The sequence below is a fragment of the Quercus lobata genome, chromosome 8 (assembly GCF_001633185.2).
Source record: "Quercus lobata isolate SW786 chromosome 8, ValleyOak3.0 Primary Assembly, whole genome shotgun sequence".
Classification (NCBI taxonomy): Eukaryota; Viridiplantae; Streptophyta; class Magnoliopsida; order Fagales; family Fagaceae; genus Quercus; species Quercus lobata.
In genome coordinates, this window is record NC_044911.1 from 43,586,277 (window position 1) to 43,605,736 (window position 19,460).

At 36.3% G+C, this 19,460-nt stretch overlaps 1 protein-coding gene across 3 annotated transcripts; it reads right to left on the reverse strand.

Annotated features, from left to right (window-relative positions):
• Positions 1–2,410: 2,410 nt before the first annotated feature.
• Positions 2,411–8,553, reverse strand: LOC115957336 (protein MAIN-LIKE 2-like). 3 transcript variants are annotated; one of them, XM_031075556.1, is made up of 6 exons: positions 8,433–8,553; positions 5,488–5,612; positions 4,730–5,374; positions 4,458–4,625; positions 3,576–3,965; positions 2,411–3,488 (listed from the first exon to the last, which is right to left on the reverse strand). In XM_031075556.1, the coding sequence occupies exons 2-6, from the start codon at positions 5,593–5,595 to the stop codon at positions 2,511–2,513; spliced, it is 2,289 nt and encodes a 762-aa protein (XP_030931416.1). In that variant the 5' UTR covers positions 5,596–5,612; positions 8,433–8,553; the 3' UTR covers positions 2,411–2,510. The 3 variants fall into 3 exon arrangements, with proteins under 3 accessions (XP_030931416.1, XP_030931415.1, XP_030931418.1); XM_031075555.1 differs by lacking the exon at positions 8,433–8,553 and adding an exon at positions 5,769–7,891; XM_031075558.1 differs by lacking the exon at positions 8,433–8,553 and adding an exon at positions 5,830–7,889.
• Between the last annotated feature and the right edge of the window lie 10,907 nt (positions 8,554–19,460).

Consider the following 19,460-nt stretch of genomic DNA (forward strand, 5'->3'; position numbering starts at 1 on the left):
TTAATTATATTTGCAAAGAGTCTACCGATACCATGAGTTTTATCAACTTTTTCACACCATTCATATGTCTATATGTTGTAGTGGATCGAGTCAAGCACTATCTCTGTCTCAAATGGTACGTGAGTAAGATGTGAAAAAGTCAGTGATTCTTTCGATGTACATAGCAAGATTAATTATATTTGCTTTTCATTCATGAATTTAACATATTCACATTGTAAATTTTTTTTAATGCATTTTCTTTTTCAATTTTTTTATACTGGGCCAAAAAAAAATTCACTTGTAATTTTAATTCTAGCCTGCTGTCAATCTTAAATTATTGAAAATATATATATTTTTCAAGTTTTCTATTAACAGCAAACGCCTTAAATTTCACATAAACACATTACTCAAAATCATGAACATAAAAAGAAGACGATTTTGACAAATTGCACTCTCTAACTTTGCTTAAAATTCAATTTAGTCCTCTAACTTCACTTTTGTTTAATTTAATCCTCTAACTTTCAATTGTGTTTCATTCAGTCCTTCTGTTAGTCTTCATCAAAATTGCATTGTTAACTTTCAATTTCATTCAATACAAAATTAAACTACGTCATTTTGGGTTCCATAACGGCTCAATTTTGACCAAGACTAATTGAAAAATTGAATTGAACAAAATTGAGAGTTAGATGACTGAATTTAATGAAAGTAAAGTTAGATGACTGAATTTAATAAAAGTAAAGTTAGAGAATTAAATTAAATTTTAGGAAAAATTAGAGGATGTAATTTGTAATTTAGCCTAAAAATCTAAGTTATTAATGAAAACTTGACAATAATTAAGCCTAACTTGATTCTACTGAATATGATTCCCAAGTAGTGGTACAGTCTCTCTTTTAAAACTGAATCACCCTTACGCAAATGCAACAGAGGACTCTAAAAAAAACAAGAGCCCGAAGTGGTACATTGGAATTCAGATTTATGGGTCCCTTTTGTCTTACATTTTTTTCCCTAAGTGATGGTGGTTTTATATTTTGTGGAAGCGAAGGTAAAAGAGAGACGTGAGGAATAAGAATGATGGCCTTCTACAAGCAAAATGTTTGTACTGGGTGATGGTGAAGCTTTTTAAACAAAATGAATCAACTCAACACATCACGTACGAGTACGACTATTGAATAAGATTGTCATGTTTTAAAGGGCCATTGATAACACTATGATATATGGTGTGGGTGAAGAAAGTAAAGAAAAGTTTCGGCAAAAATGAAAGTAAAGAAAAGGACAATTCATTACACCAACTAGCAGTTAATATAAAACGGGGAATAAATGGTATTACAGATTATAGAGTCAAAATAGTAAAATTGCATCTGCTGGTGATTCAAAATAAATGAACACGAAATTTCTTGCTGACAAACTCTTCTTGCCAGAGCGTCCCCACATGCATTAGTTTCCTTGTAGACTTGTAGTTGTGCGTTTGGCAGCATTGGGTAAAAACTTGAATCAAATTCCAGCATTCACTAACAATGCTAGTAAGCAGATTATTTGGGATCCTGTGACTGTTAACCAACACAACTAGTTCTTTGGCAACCATTTTAGGCTCTGTAGGTAGGATCTACCCATGGTGAAAAGCCCACAACTCCGCTGCCACACTGGTGGTTATTTCTCATGAATGAGGAAGATCCCCAATCCAATCACCACTCCTGCCCCTAATAAGTCCGCCACCACCTGCTGGACTAGGATTTCTTGGAGAAGATGTCTTGCACACCTTTGCCTATGCCCTTACCTACTTTACTATTATAGACTTATAGTGCTTCCATGATACAAGTATTTCTTTACCAAACCTATGAAAATAAAATGGTGATTGAGAACATAAATGTGTTAGACCTAAAGCTAAGAAGAAAATAAGACTACAGTATTAATTTTTGAAACTTACTCCTCCAGAGGTCAGGGAGATTAGGCTTAGTTTGTGAGGGAATTTCAAAATCCATTACAGCATCGGACACAAGATATATTGTCTGCATGCCTCAATACCAGTATAAAACCAACTTATACCCATTTACAACATTTTTATGAAATCGAAATTGACATAGCGCAATTAGTAAAATGCTGGATTGAGATGACATATTCATTCTAGATTAAGGATTTCTGGAACATAATTCAGTTCTCTACTGAAACCCAACTTCCAATAATCTCCCACACTAATGAAATCTAATTCTACAAACCACAAAAGATGTTATGAGAGCAGGGTCAGATATCATGGATACTCAAATGATCCAACCTAAAACAGTACTGATCAACTTAATCGGATTTGTCAGATGTAGTTACATGAGATCGCTCTAGCCCTGAATTTCTGCTACTGTTAGTCTTGGTCTGCTGTCATGATAAAATGGTTTAGATTCCTGAGCTGTAGAAAGCAATATGGTGCAGAGAGAGAGAGACAGAGAAAGAGAGAACATCTATAATAATTGCTTTATGTAATAGACATCTTCAGTAATCAAGACTGAAATAGATCTACAAAATCACATGGTTATTTCTTTATTTTATACTACTACACTACAATCACCCTTTTGAGCAATATCCTCACGAGTTTCAAGAGATGATGGTGGAACAACATCATATGCTTCTTTAGTAGTATGTGGATCACTCTCACGAGTATCATGTGAAAGCTTGGAGTCATTAACCTCATTAGTTGCAACAGAAAGCTGTGACACAGTAACCTCCGTAGCTGCATCACAAAGTGGAGAGTCAAGAACCTCTTTTGTTGAATCAGATATCTGAGAGTCATTTACCCCCTTCGTTTCATCAGAAAGCTGCAAGTCATCAACTTCCTTAGGTTCTTGAGGTAGCTGTTTATCATCAACCATATCAGTTGGGCTTAACTCTTCTTTTTCTTCCTTGTTAACTGAATGGCTTACCTCTGCGTTTTTTTCCTTGCCAACTGAATTGCTTACCTCTGCATTTTCTTCCTTGCCAGCAGCATGGCTTAGCTTTACATTTTCTTCCTTGCCAGTCACATGGCTTACCTCTGCATTTTCTTGCTTGCCAGCTGCATGACTTGGCTCAGAGAGTTCAGCCTCAACATTTGCATTGCAAAGTTGTACATTCTCACCCTCATCTGCCGCATGAATTAGCTGCAAATGATTGACTACAGTATCTACAGAACATATCTGGGAATGCTCTACATCTCTATCAGCATGGTGTAGTTGTAGTTGATCAACCCCAATTGCAGCACCACAAATCTGAGATTGATCATCATCGCTAGCTTCATTATACTGCACTTGATCATCCTTCCGGAAACGCTTTCCACTACCCTTCCTTCTTACCCTCTCCTTTCCTCTTACCCTTTTCCCAAGTTCAGTTTGTGGGCTTTCTGACACTATGACTGGACCTCCAACTTGGTCCCTCAGGCACTCATGTGCAATAAACCTGATCCTTGAAATTGAATCAATTTGTTGGTGATCCAACCCTTTTGTTGAGAACGTATCTGCTATGTGTGCAATATCCCTCAAACCAGCATTCTACCAAAAAAATTGAATAAATTATTCAAATATGTAAAATTCATTTACAATTTTTCTCAAACATAAACTGATACAGCACAGACTTACTGTTCTTTGAAACTCGGATGAGAGAGAAATAGGCCTCCCTACAAATTTACGAGTGATTCTGAGAAACCACAGCATGTACTCATTCTCATCTGCACCATCATCACCTTCCACAATATGGAGTCGTCGATCCAACCATTCGTTAAGCTCTGATTCCATTTTCCCCGACAAGTCAACCCCACCATCAACACCACGACTCTTTCTCTCCCATCGCTGCACATCCTCGGGAATCGATTGAAGCATGCCATATTGCCTTAGGCAGCGGTTTGGGAGATGTCTTTCTGCCTTGTCAAAGCATATCAACATTGTCTTGGACCTTCCAAGAATTAGAGTACTTTTAATATCTTCAGGAATTACCATACTGTCCATATTTCTGTAAGGAAGCCACTCCACCTATATGACAACCACCATACCAACTGAATTAAAATTCTAGATATTCAAATAATAGAGAAAAGTACACAAACCCCCATGGTTTATCCATAGAGTGCGGAACCCCCAAGAAGTTTAAAAATGTAACATTTAAACCCCCCCCCCCCCTGCAGTGGCATTGTTTTATGTGTAAATCATTAAACATCCATTATAATAAACATTGAGTTGCTCATGTGATGACACGTGCTCATATTTAGAGATGCACTCTCACATAAGCAATTCCATAGGGGGCTGTGTTATACTCAAAAATTCCAAAGGGGTTAAGCGTTACATAATTAATGGTTTACACATAAAGCAATACCACACGGGATGAAGCGTCACACTCAAAAACTTAAAGAGTGTTCCTTGTTTTTAGAGAGGGGGTGGGGGAGTGACCACTTGGGGGTTTTGTGAATTTTTCCCCAAATAATAATTATAAAAATGAACAACATATTTGAAAAATAAAAGAAAACTTACATCACTAGGTTTCAAGGAATCCAAAGCCTTACGGTAAAAAACTACATCACGGTTTGCTGTTGGGCCACTTTGTTTACCCTTCCACTTTAGCACAAATGGAAAGCGATCATGCATTGGATCATGATTGAGCTTTGGTCGCCCAACATTCAGGTGAAAGTAACTCCAACACTGTAAAAATATTACAACTAATCAAAGATAGCATACAGGCAATGTAGACCAAAAACACCATATGAAGAAGAAAAAAAAAATCAGGACAGGCACATGAAAATAACCTGTAGTAGTGTCAAACAGCCACTGATAGTGCTTTGAGATCTAAGAGAGGCATTTCCAAGGGCCCTATACAAGAATCCCAATGCTGCTGCCCCCCATGCATACTTTCCACATTGTTCAAAATCGTCAAACAATGGAAGATACATGACAGGGACTTTATTCCCAGTAGTTGTGGAAAATATTGTGCTGCCTACAAGATAGAGAAGGTAAGCACGCGTATGCTGCTCAATCACTTCAATTGGTGCATCTTCAGGACATCGGAAAAAGAACTCCTTCAACCAACTTAGCTTCACCATTCCACCACTTGTGTAACCAGACTCTGGTGCTCTCCCAAGATACTTTTCACAAACTGAACTGCACGTAGTATATGTTATACCTATTACAGGTTCTCCATCAATCGCCAGGCCAAGCAAGAGTGCTACATCTTTAAGGGTTACTGTCATTTCTCCAACATTCAAGTGAAATGTGTTGGTTTCTCTCCTCCACCTCTCAACTAGTGCAGAGATAAGTGGGTTGTCTAGACTAATTGCCGGAATCAATCTCAAGTAGTGAAAACCAGCCTTCTCTACCAACTCCATCTGTTTTTCTGTAAGTGCCCACTGATCAAGCTTTGAAGTGTGTTCATGACATCGAAGCGCACCACGCTCCTGTTAATATGTTAATGAAGTATTACTGTACATACAATAAGTTGTTGTTGTTGTACAATAAGTATACTACTACTAAAAAGATTCATCAAGCCCTACGTAATGGTAAACTGTACCTGCCCATCCCAAACTGCTGATGAAACATGCTTCTCTTGATCATAGAGTACCGAACTATCAATTGGTCCAGGATTGGTCACATAGGGGTCTGCCACTGCTACCTCCATCAGTACCACTGACAAAACTGTCCAAAAAAGAGACAAAAACGTATTAGACCCATGAATTAATTGAAGACAACATACTGACATATTAGCTAAAATTTTCTAATTAATGCAATGATAAAATTTATAATCAAAAGCAATTATGATCGATCAAACTGGCACAGTTTTAGAGGCAGTACCACAACACTCTAAAAAGAGGAAGTCATTCAGGGTTAAAACTTGATTCAAGCTTGGGTTTACCATATGTAAATCAGCAGGAGCTCATATTGGCTTGACTTTCTTCTTTTATTTTTTATGTTTTATTTTTTTATTTTTTATTTTTTTTTGGGAGCGTCTTTGGCCGTGAGGAAAGGGGGATGGGGAACCAACGACCTTCCCTTCATAAGCTGTGGTCCCAGGGCACTTCAAGGCTAATCTGAGCTTGATTAGGTTAACTGTTGTTTTCAGAGAGGTCAATCTGATAAATAAATTAAAGGACCTTCATTGAAAAACTTAACCATTTGCCTTGTGTTTCCAAGATGTACAACAGCAGAGAGAGCAAAGAAAACAAGTGGTGGAAAGAAAAGGCACTATTCTAAAATAAAAAAAGTACGACCTTCATTGAATATCTTAACCATTTGCCTTGCTCCTACACAAGACATTTAACAAAATTTCTCTAAAACAATCTCTCTTTTCAAATGGCAATTTTCTCCAGACTTTTTTTTCTTGAATTTTCCTCTAAACAGTACTATTCCAAAAAAGAACAAGGTAAAGGAAAGAAATAGCACTTAAAAATGACATCTATTTTAAAGCTTTCTAACACTTTCAAAGATTCTCTACTTTTCCATGAACTAATGCAACAAGCAAACAAATGGTAAGGATGTAAGGTTTCCACTTACAAGATTGAATATTGTAAGACTAAAAGCAAATTCATCAATTGTCCTCAATTCTCATCAAGACAAAATGTCTCCTAACCACAATTTTCTTCTTATTCAATAAACTTCTTTTTGTTTCCATTATTAAAAAATTTTTAATTATTATAAAAATAAGTTTACTAAAATTTTCCTAAAATAGACAGGAAAAAAAAATCTCCATATGCTGAAATTCTCCTTAAAACAGATGGAGGCTGGGGAAAAGTTTTTCCCATAAAAACTTAAAATATTTTCAGCAATTACATGAAGCCTCAATGCAGCACTTGTCTCCATATTTTTTAACACAATATTTCCTGAAGTAAAGATTAATATCATTGCCCAAAAAGTAATATATTTTTACAAGTTAAAAATATAAAATTCTTTCTACCAAGAAATATTTTCAGAAAACTGTAAATATAACGTGTTAAGACCTCATTTGCTAGCAAGACTAAGAAATTTGAAAAAAAAATTAAGCCTGGATCCTCAACACATGTCCAACAGCGGTAAAAGACTAGTGTGATGAATTCAAGTCATAAAACTCCTTAAATGTATTTCATTTTGCTTAAAAAGGTTGCTAATTCCACTTATAAGGGGTCCTAAAATAGACGGCTTGGATACAGTCCTATCATTCAGCATTTTTGCTTGAAGTGGCTGTTCTCAAGAATTCAGCACTAAGTTAAGATATCTTGATGAAATCTTGAAGAGCTGATATATGAATTAATGTTTAAGGGGTAAGTAAAATAAAGATTGAATGTTGAATATGCTAATGGTTGTTGGGTGTTAAAATGGTGGATAGAACATGAAATTAGATAGATAGAACACTAGGCCATCACACCAAGGTTTTCCTAAACAATCACACCCTCAAAACTTAAACTTAAAATATGCAGCACGAATTTTTTTAAATTAATCTCACTCTCAATTTTATTGACTACAATAATGCCTTTATATAGGTCAATATTAAATCCTTTACTAGAGTGATTAGAACTCTAAAAACCTATGAATGTCATTAATGTCGTGCATCTGGGGTTTACGAGGGGTGGGTACACGAAATCGCCTTGCCTTGAAGACGTTCCTTCTTACTTAAGAAGGCCTGCTTCAAAACTAAACCTCAATTCTTATCTTTGTGTATGTAATCATGTTTTCCCTCCAACTCTTCTTTAATGTCAGCAACAAGAACTCATTTTGTATCTAAGCATTTTAAATTATTTTCAAGAGATTAGCACTTTTCTACACCTTTTTTTTGAAGGAGAAATGTATCTTACTTTTAACACGTTAATTTTTCCATGACCCAAATACAGTGACAAAACCAAATTGAACATGAATAAAATTTTCTTTCTACAGAGTTTTTTCTGTCAAAACAAACAAACCCTTAACACACTAATCATCACACAATCTTAAATTTATCAATTCACTGAAGTAATAAAAAAATAAAAAATAAAAACTGAAATTTCTCCATTTCTCTTACACAATTTATTTTCCTACTGAAACAAACAGAGCTTAATGACTAAGTTACAGTACTCAAAACCTAAAAAAAAATTAGCATCCAATTGCCATAAAAAATAAATAAATACACTTCTTCACAAAAATTCAAACTAAAACAAAAATACTAAAATCTGTAAACCCTAGGTGTAGTTGAGACAAATAGAGACTAAACTTCAATCTAATCCGAGTACCAAAAGGAGGAGAATCATTGTTTGGATTCCAAGAAAATGAAAGTAAATAAAAGAGAAAAAAAAAAAAGTTTTTACGTTTTAAAAATATTAAAGCCTAGTTTGGTGGTGAAGATATATAAGTTAGAGATTGAGGAATTTAGATTTGTTTTGTTTTGTTTTTGCAGCATTATTGTCAGGGAGAGACCAAACATGGCCTTAAGGTGATACGAGGAAATAAAAATGAAGAAAGAGAAAACAGAAGAGGGAGAGTAGAGAGTGAAATATAAGAAAGAAAAGGAACCTGGAAAAAATTAAAGCAAAAGAGCCAAAACGACGCCGGAGAGCAGCGAGTTCGACGATACCACTGAACGAGGTGAGGAAACCCTTGAAACGACGATTGAGGCGTCGTAGCGTTAACTAAGGATAGCGTTTTTCTTTTTATTTTAATTTTTTATTTCCATTAAAAAATAAAAATATTTATTTATCTTTCACCTTTTACTCTTTGTGTAACTTGGGCCTTATTGTCCGGCCCGTTTTTTATATGAAAATTATGGATTAAGGCTAGACATTTCAAAATGGGCCCTCAAAGAAAGTCAAACCCGCCGAATAAATCAAAAAAAAAAAAAAAAAAAAAAACCCTTGTATATCACAATCACAGATCAACACAAAGATTCAGCAGTTACTCTAATTTTGTAGTACATGATTCACCAAGCAAGGATAGCACATAATGCAATTAGAATTAAAGACTGAAGAAACCAAAAACAGTTTTTTTTTTTTTTTTTTTTTTTTTTGGGGAAAGGTAAGAACCAAAAACAGTATAGATACAAGAAAACTTCAAAATACGTGTAATATAAGTGTCACGTACGCCACACATGAATATTAAGAGAGATAAAGTGTATACTCAATTGCTACAGAATTCATATTGGTAGCTAATTATGTCAAAACATAATTTCACTATATTTAAGAATCACTATAATTGATAAGGAAAAAAGAAAAGCATTTAAATTTTTGGCCTTCCATGGCTATCTATAAATGTTTTGCATACTACATGATATATCACTGTCATTTTTGAATAGTTTAAGCTGTTGGGACAATCGGTAATTTATCATTTAATTTAACATTACAAAAACAATGCATTACTTCTCCCAATCCAAACAATGATTTTGAGTATCTTTTGAACTTCAATTTTCTAGAAATGACAACCTTCAACTATATGATAATTGTGTGAGAACTATAAAAAAGTTAAAAGGACTGGAATTGACAAACATAAAAGATTACAATGGTGAATTTAAGGCAAAATTTATTGAATAGTACTTTTTAAGGAAAATTTTAGGAGAATAGCATATAACTGAAGTTACTTAGTTATTTAGACTCTTTTTGGAACTCGAGTTTGTCAAACTCGAGTTCCAACCCAAAATCGAGTTCAACAAACTTAAGTTCTAATTTGTTATACAATGTTAGACTACCATGCAACCTAAACTAATTGAAACTCGAGTTTGATAAACTCGATTTGGGTTAGAACTCAAGTTTGATAAACTCAAGTTCTAGAAAGAGTCTACATAACTAAATAACTTCACCCTCATGCCATCCACCTAAAATTTTCCTTAAAAAGTACTATTAAGCAAATTTTGCTGTGAATTTAATGACTTTTCCTCCAAATGATGGTGTCCATAATTCTTTGAACACTTAACTTTTATTTTTGTTGTTTCTAGTCAGCCTGAGCCACCCGTTTTGCAAATACCACATAATTATATGAAGTGAAGGAATCCTTGGGAGTAGCCTTCAAATACTGGCTATAGCTTCAGGTGGTTAGATGCCGCCACCAAACTAAAATTGACATTACTTTTACGGGTTGTGGCTTATCAATATGCATTTAAAGGGTTGGCTTGAATTGCATGGATGCACAATTACGACACTCACGAATAATGCTCGATGAAAAAGATTAAAGAAACACTACTTGTATTCTTGAATAAAGATTAAAGATTAAAGTTTATAGTTTAATACTTGAATAAGAACATCAATAAAATGAATAAGCTTATCATCAATATGTATTCTTGGGGATGAGGGGATCTTCTTAAGCTCAACTTGGTTTTAGCATACTAAGGGTCTGTCTGAATTGAGGAGGAGGGATCAAGTCAACACAAATCTTCTTAATTATCTCAAACCATGGGCATCCGGTTTTAGCATGCTAAGGGATCAACACAAAACTTGCCAAAATCCAAATTTGTTATTATTGTGGTATATGTTGATAATTTAAATATTGTGATGACTCTAGAGAGGGTATTGGTGATGAAATCCCACGGGAAATGGATTGCCATGGGATTTTATTAAAGGTTCATATTGCCATCTTCATCAATAGGAAGAGGGTTGTAATGAACGTATGAACGAGGTAAATAGTTATTATAGCATAAATGTTTAGCACAAACTAACACTTTCTTCCTCTCACAACTGCATAAAAGTTCAAATCAGTCCACCAACCATTGGCATTTAGAAGCAAAAAAAAAATTCCGAAACATAATTTAAAAAGATTCATCGTTCAAATTCTTTAAAAAAACTTCCCAAGTATACATACACTGCAACTTATGTAGGCTATATAGGAGAAATAACAATGTAGGATAGTGTTTTTTGGAAAATCATTGTATTTTTTTTTTTTAATAAAAAAAGGGTAGAGGGGGGCAACGTGAGTTCCAAAAAATCATTGTATTTTACACCATGAATTAGACTTGGCTAGATGGGTGACTTTCAACACACCAGAGAAAAGATAAAAGGAAAATCCACCCTTAACACTTTTCCAAGACCCACAATAGTATCTAGGAAGGTGCCGACACTTTTGAAATACTTCGCTTGTTACAATAGTGTTCTTTTAAAATAAAATAAAAAATTGCAAGATACGGGAGGGATCTATACTTATCTTTTATTTCTTTTTAGTTTCAATCTTAAACACTTATCTAATTATCTTTAATTTATTTTTTTGGATCTTATTCTTGGTTTGTATTATAACTTATAATTTTCATTTATTATTCATGAATTCATTTTATTATCCATTATTGCTCTATGTTTAACATAAAAATGCTTAATAATATTTAAAAATATAAATAATAATATATTTAATAATTAATTAATATAGGTATCCCGTCATGTTGTATCCTAATTTTTCAAAAATTGTCGTATCATACATATACCCGTACTCGTATTCGTGTCCGTGTCTGTGCTTCATATCCGTGTCCATGTATGTGCTTCCTAACATTGTATTAATCTCCTTCATTCCACATGCCATAAAGGGAACATTGAGTTCATGTCAATCGAGGACAAATGCATCACTCAACTATATATAAAGAATACATAACTTATGAGTTCTAAGGAAGGAGAATAAATTTCAGAGTTCTATGGAAAGAACTGTGATTACTTTCTTATACTACAAATTTACATAGTTTTAGCGTTCATTCAATCTTACAATATAAACTCATGTAAAGAAATGACACTATGCTAGGAAGAAAATCTAAACTTTTTTTTTAGAAAATGAAGAAAATCTAAACATGATAAGAAGATAATATAAAACAATTTGATATGAGGAGAATTTATTGAAACCTTAAGAGATTGTTCTTGTCTTACTCATAGGAACCAATGTGGCAATGTTCGTGTCATGCATTCCAAATAAACAACATATATTGATCCAATTCTCACAGTCCAGAGAACAAAGAATTCAAGTGCTCAAATTTGTTCTTCCATCATATTTTCCCAATTCCAATAAAAGAGATAAGTTCAACTTATTATAATCTTATAATCTCACACTCACCACAGCCCCTGCTCTCAGATCCTTAAATTGCTAAATTGAGGATTTCATACCAAGTATTTATACTTTGAAATCCTTAAACCTTCCAACATGGGACTTCAAATCTTTTCCACAGTTATGCAAACAACGTTGGCAAAACCAATTACACACAACACAACACAGCCACTTCACCACCCCATTATCCTCAAACATGTCACACGCTAAAGAAACAACATCTAAAGCTCTACAAACACGCATATGTATACATTCATCAAAAACCAGAATTTTAACAGAATTTTAGGACTTCATGAACTCTGAGAAAACATAATTGCATAATGCAATTATCAAAATTAATCAAAACCCATTAACCAATATCATTAAAAAAAAAAAAAAAAAAAAAAAAAAAAAAAAAAAAAAAAAAAAAAAAAAAAAAAAAAAAAAAAAAAAAAAAAAAAACAAAACAAAACAAAACAAAAGGAAATTGTAAGGACTGAATTTGGATTGGACCTAGTATAGGATTGGGTTTTAGCCCAACAAGCCCAAACAATGAATTTGTAGAGCGTGGGTGAAAAAACTAGTCCTACTCCAGAAGAAAGACAATAAAAGTTGCTAAATTAAGATCATTAAACACAAGTAAAATAAGAAAATCTGTTCTCGGCACGGCCTGAGGAGCTTATGTTATAATGTCTTGTTGATGAACAAAGTTACAAAAGTTCACAGTATTATTACAAAGATTTCTTGATTTTTCCTGATCCTGCTCCTCTAGGCCACCTTCCCATGCTATATACTACAATTTTAGTATCATCCCCACCATACACGTATAGGTTAGATTCTAGGAACTCCTTCTTGTCCCATCCAACACCTTCCAGAACCATCAACTAGTAGCTGTAAGGCTGCTTGACCACTGTTCAGGTATCATCTCCACATTAATGCGGTCAGAGAGTTAGTTGGGAGGCATTTAATGTGGAGGTAGCAGTTTTTGAAGATATTTGTTGCCTCCCCTTTGCTTATCTCTTATCCAATGTCCGACTCTTAGTTGTGATACAACCTTGAAGAGGGTCCAGGATGATAAGACATTCTTACTGATCTCAGATCTCCGTTTCCGAGATGACTTTTCTCCTCGGACGTATTTTGGACTATTATATACAATCTTTATCCCTTCTTCTTATACCATTCCCATTATAACTTTATTTGATCATCCTCAGATTGGTTAATATCCTCGGATTGGGCCATAGGCCCAATTCATATAGTTTTAATAGTACCTTCTAAATAATTGGCCCCCACAATAGCCCCTCAAAATCTTGCTTTCTGGCTCCTCGAGAGGAAAGGAGGATTTTGATATCCTCAATCCATCCCGTTTATGGTTATGCCCTCCCGAACTCCCAAGTGCCTTTTTACCTGCTCAAGGCACACTCCTGATGCTTCGGCATTCATAGCGTGCCATCATTAAATTTTGGCGGCTCCCTTGTCCCCCCCACTTTCAACGGCAGGATGTAAATCCAATGGTGGAGGATTTTCTTAGGTTTACGAGTGGAAATTTTCCCGCTTGTAACTTCTGCGCCACTATAAATAGCTTTTCAAATCAATTTCTTTTCCCACTTTCAACAATCACACAATCCTAGAGCTCATACACTGAACCTGTCACTCTCTCTCACCTCCCTGTGCATCTACAAATACTAAAAATTTGTCCAAGGACTTTCTTTTCAAACCTATAAGTTTCCTTGAATCCTCTTAGTTTTCATTTCAAACTTGTTAATTTTTCTTCAAAACTTCTTAGAAAATGGGTAAGTTCAAGCGTTTAGTTGAGTCTGAGGAGGGTATGGAAAGATTTAGGGCTAAGTATAGGATCCCACCAACAGTGGGCATGAGATACGCTGCCCAGGGGGAATGGGAAGGTGCTAGGAAAACAGGAGAGGTGGTAACCCCCATGATCGCCTTCATAGAGGGAGGGATGACCATTCCCATAGGCACTATCACTAGGAACTATCTTAGGTTCTTTAGACTATCTCCCACACAGTGTGCCCCAAATATGTTTAGGGTATTGGGTAGTATAGAAGCTCTAAACAAGAGAATGAACCTAAATTTGACCCACCATGATGTGAATTGGGTATACAACTTACACCATCTGACGGGACAAGGATATTACCTTAAGTCTAGGTATCCCGCAGTAAGATTAATCCAGTGCCTCCTCACATCAAACAAAGGCTTAAAGGAAGACTTTTTAATCTTTTCTGGGGAATGGCATGATGGCCTACCCTGTCCGACTAAGGAGGGAGAACCAGGTGGGGGTATAGCCGTAGATTTATGTGTCTTGGCTTGTATTTCTCTTTTATTTCCCAATATCCTTGCTTCTGACAAAATTTTCTTCCATTTTAATGATTTTGCAGATAAGCATTCTACTAAACCCCAGCTCAGCTTAGTCAACAAAGAGAGCTTAGATAGGATTTTACGGGCTGAGGTGTACGTAAACGAAGCCGACGGTCAGCTGCGAGCAGCGCACTTAATTCTTGTGTACACACCCATTTCTCTCGCATTTCAAGCCCCTAAGTACGTGATAAAAGCCAACGATCCTCGGCTCCACCGTATTAGTGTTGCCTACGAAGGATTCGTTGACCCAGAGAGTATTCCCATTCCTGAAGGTACACCCCTTACTCGGCCACTCTTTGTAGCCACTCCTTCAGTAGGAGCATCCTTGTCCTAACTCATCCTTGAAGAAGAGGAAGAGGAAGAAGAAAAAGAAGAAGAAGAAAAAAAAAAGTCCAGAAGGGATCGTAGATTTGTCAGATTCCTCAGAGGAATTTGAAGTGTTCAACCAAGCTCCATCTCCCGAGGGTATACCGGCTGACATTAACTTCTAGCATCAAGCAAAAGTGCTTGCTCACTCCCAAGTGCAGGAGATTGTAGCAATATAATTCTCGGAATACCGAGGTCGAACCACAAGGAGCGAGGTAAATTCAAAGGCAATGGAATTAAAAAACTTTTAGTGAAGATGAAGAATAATTTTTGTCTGGTAATTGTAAACAAGAATAACAATGATAACTTATTTAAATCAATAATGTAAATACTAGGGCATCAGGGTGTTTCTCTATATCGATATGAAATTCTTTGTGATCTAAGAAAATATCTATTTCATAATTGATTGTTCTTATACAATTAAAAACTTATGATTCGGTTGAACTGAGACAATTCAAGAACGCATGATAACCTCGATTAATAATGCGGTTAGAAAAGTTTTCAAAAAAACCCATTCACTTTAAAACCTGATTTCTATTTGAAACTATTAGAAATTCCTCTAAATAATAAGAAAAACATGATTGAACTTATTGAAAGCATGGAAGAACTAATACATCAAAAGAAATCTAATTGAACAATCAAATATGTTGTTGATAAAATCCTAGAAAGAATCACATTGAATATTCATACCATATAGAAGAAACATAACCCCTAGCTCTAGCAAAGAGTTTAGGCTGCCATTAGAGAAAGGAAAATACAAGGTTTTCTCTCCAAAATTCGTTCTACATCGCCTCCCTCCAAAACCCTAATGTCTAAGTGTCCAAAGAAAATAAAACATTTACTATTTTAATTTCCGTCCAAGTTTACAGCAGTAACTTGTGAGTTAATTTCGACCTTCAAAAGTTGAGAATTTCGAAAAACTCAAAACTGGAAAGTTGTAGATATTTAAGTCATGGTTCCAACCCATCTGGCCTTGTGTCAATTGGATTTTTGAGGAGAGAGATACACCCAAAATACTGATCAGTACTCAAATCAGATTTTTCCTTTTCAGGTTCTGCCTCTTTGATTTCTTTCCTTATTTGAAGCTTCCAATCATGGTAGATGATCCAAGCACTCCAGCTGCACCTCCTTAGACATTTAAGTATGGTGCTTTAGCTCCACTTTAATTCTAGTTTGGCCTCCATTCTCTCACAAATTCTTGTGAACTCATCTTTCTCACATGATTTCCTGAAAGTAGAAAATTACACACAATGAATAGCATCTTATTCAAGAAATTATGTAAAGATAAATAATAGGGACTACTGCAAATCATGACTTAATTATACAAATTAAGCATAGTAATAAGGAGATAACGCCCATATAAATATATAACAAGTATACATTTTAAGGCGTTATCAAGAAGTCACCACTTCGGATGAGTTGGGTATCCAGAGGAAACCCCAAAAGAGTTTGATGGAATTAATAGAATCCCAGCCCGGAAAGGGTGCACCGAGGAAATCCGCACAGCCAAAGCTTCCTCCTCCTCCTCAGTCGTCTCTGCCATCTAGACCTGATCCTGCTGATCCGAAAAGGAAGAGAGAGCAGAAGGGAAAGGATGTAGTGGATGTTGGGAAGTCTCGTCCTGCTCATGAGGACGAGACCCAGAGAGCTGCAAAGTAGCAAACGACTAGCCATACATCGCAAAGAGGTGTGGAGAGGGGGGATAATCAGCCTCTAGAGCCTCAGGCTTGGCCTCCAACACCCATGCTAAATGGTGAACCCCTGAGGGATGACACATCACTCAGGGATTTCAATGGGGGTATTGGATGCCATGTTGCCTCAGTTTTGGAGGGGGCTCTGTTACTCCCGACCGATATGGCTGAGTTGAGGAACATCAGGAAGAATGAGGTTTTCCTCAACCTCAAAAGATATTTGGGCATGGTATGATGCTATCCTTCTTCCTTTTTTTTTTTTTTTTGTTATGTTACTAACCTTTTTCTTTTAGACTGTCCAGGCCACTTTCAGGGTTGAGGAGATAACCAACTCTTGCTATCAGTAGTTGGACGATGAGAGGAGAAGGCGTGTAGCAGCTGTGCAATCGTTCAACTTTGCTGATCAAAGCAATGTGGATTTAAGAAAAAAGTTGACCGAGGAGGAGAAGGCCCGGAGGAGTGCTGACTCGGCTCTGAAGAGCGCTGAGAGATAAGCCGAGGATCAGAGGCAGGGCCTTCATGAGGCCAATGACCAGCTGGCTTCTTCCAAGGAGCAAATAGCAGCTCTCAGGAAGAAACTGGAAAAAGCCCAGAAGCTCAAGGATCAGGTTGAAAAATTGAGAGCTGAGGCCAAGAAAGCTAGGGACGAGGCTGAACAGCACGGTTACAACGTCGGCGTAGCCGAAACCGAGGATACCCTTCGGGTAGAGATTCCTGCCGTATGTCGAACCTACTATACTCAAACTTGGGAGGAAGCTCTCAACCGAGCCGGGGTTGAGACTTCTTCTGAGCTGAGAAGGCAAGAAAACATTTACTTCCCACCAGCCATACAAGCCTCGAACCTTCCTTCCACTCAAGGTGAGGTGGCTTCTACGGCTGCTAACCCAATCGAGGAAGCATTGCCTCAGGACCCTCTTCCTCCCAATTAGCAGGAGCAGCCAAAGGAACCTGAAATTTCAAAGGAAACATCCTCGGACAAGGCTGTAGAGGTTCCATAAGATGGGGCAGCTTCCCAAGGTTTTGAACAGGCCTTAGCTTTAACTACTATGCTTGCCAAGGGAGCCCCTAAAGAGAAGGAGAAAACAATTCCTACTGAAGCGGATAAACCAGATAATAAGAACTCCAAGGACAAGCTTCAGATAAAATTAAAACATTGAATCTTCCTTTTGTAATGTAATTATGACTTCTGCAATGTAATTTGTTTTCTTCCAAGACATGTTTTAATGATATATGCATTTTTACTTTCTCAAATTTGTATGAGTTGTTATTTATTTTATTTTTACTTTATTTTTTTTGTTTACTTATATTTGTTTTATTATTATTATTTTTTAGTAATTTTCATTTTGACTGTCCTTTGTTTGAACATAATCATATGCTAGGAAAGTACAAAGTTACTTACACAAGAGAAAAATAAAGTTTACACATATTTTTAATTGGCAATCAGAGTGGATTGTAACCATTGAATCCGTAGTACTATTAAGAAATAATTTGAATCTATCAATTCTAGCAAGTTTAACTTCAAGAAAAGTGTTCTAATGTTTAATCAAATAAAGCTAAGTCCAGGGCACCCCAGAATACTTTAAGTGATGCTCATGGGCTTACTACGGTCTATATCTTTATTAGGTGATAACAAACCTTGTGATCCGAGAAAGGGAATCAGGGGTTCATTTCCTTTAAATGCTTAAGTTCATGTTTGACTAACATGTTAACAGATACCATAGGGTATTAATTTCCACTAAGTCTGTGGTCCGAGGAACCTAACATGACTTAGTTTCTATTCAATACTTTAATAGATGTCAAAGGGTATTGATTTCCACTAAGTCTGTGGTCCGATGAACCTGACATGACTTAGTTTCTATTCAATACTTCAATAGATGTCAAAGGGTATTGATTTCCACTAAGTCTGTGGTCCGAGGAACCTGACATGACTTAGTTTCTGTTCAATACTCCAATAGATGGGGAAACACACAATACATGATTGAAACGAATTAAAGAAGAACTAAACAGAACTATTTTTATTAATAATAATACCTCTTTAGGTTGTTTACATTCCAAGGATGGAGTACAGTTTTTTCATCTAGATCCTCCAAATAGTACGCACCTATTCCTGCCACCGAAGTGATTCGATACAGCCCTTCCCAATTAGGCCCCAATTTTCCCCAGGCTGGATTCTTGGTGGTTCCCAAAACTTTCCTCAATACCAGATCTCCTACGGCCAACGGTCTTAGCTTTACATTGGTATCATAACCTTGCTTGAGTTTATGCTAATAGTAAGCCAGTTGGACCATCGCGTTTTCTCTTCGCTCTTCGATCAAGTCTAGACTCTTTTCCAACAACCCATCATTGCTGTCTGAGGTAAATGCATTTGTTCTCAGCATCGAAAAACCTGTTTCTAGAGGGATTACAGCCTCGGCCCCATATGTCATTGAGAAAGGGGTCTCTCCTGTTGACCATCACGGCGTTGTCCGATACGTCCAAAGAACATGTGGTAATTCCTCCACCCATTTTCCCTTCACATCATCCAACCTCTTTTTAAGTTCATTCACTATGACCTTGTTGACAGCTTCAGCTTGCCTATTTCCTTGTGGATAGGCTGGAGTGGAATATCTATTCTTTATCCCTAGATCAAAACAGTACTTCCTAAAGGCTTTGCTATCAAATTGAAGGCCATTATCCAAGATGAGGGTATTAGGGACCCCGAATCGAGTAATGATATTCTTCCAGATAAACCTTTTGACATCCACATCTCTGATATTAGCCAAAAGTTCAGCTTCGACCCATTTGATGAAATAATCTGTGCCAACCAACAGGCACTTTTTATTTCCTAGTGCTTTAGGGAAAGGACCTACAATATCCAAACCCCATTGAGCAAAAGGCCAAGGGCTAGAAAGAGGATTAAGAAGTTCTCCAGGCTGGTGAATGTTTGGCGCGAATCTCTGACACTGATCACATTTTCTAACATATTCTTGTGCTTCCTTTTGCATACCCGGCCACCAGTATCCTTGAGTAATGGCCCGGTGAGATAAAGATCTTCCTCCTGTCTGACTTCCGCAAATTCCTTCATATAATTCTTCTAGGAGTAATTCTGATGTCTCGAGATGTACACAAAGCAGATATGGTCCAGAAAAAGAAC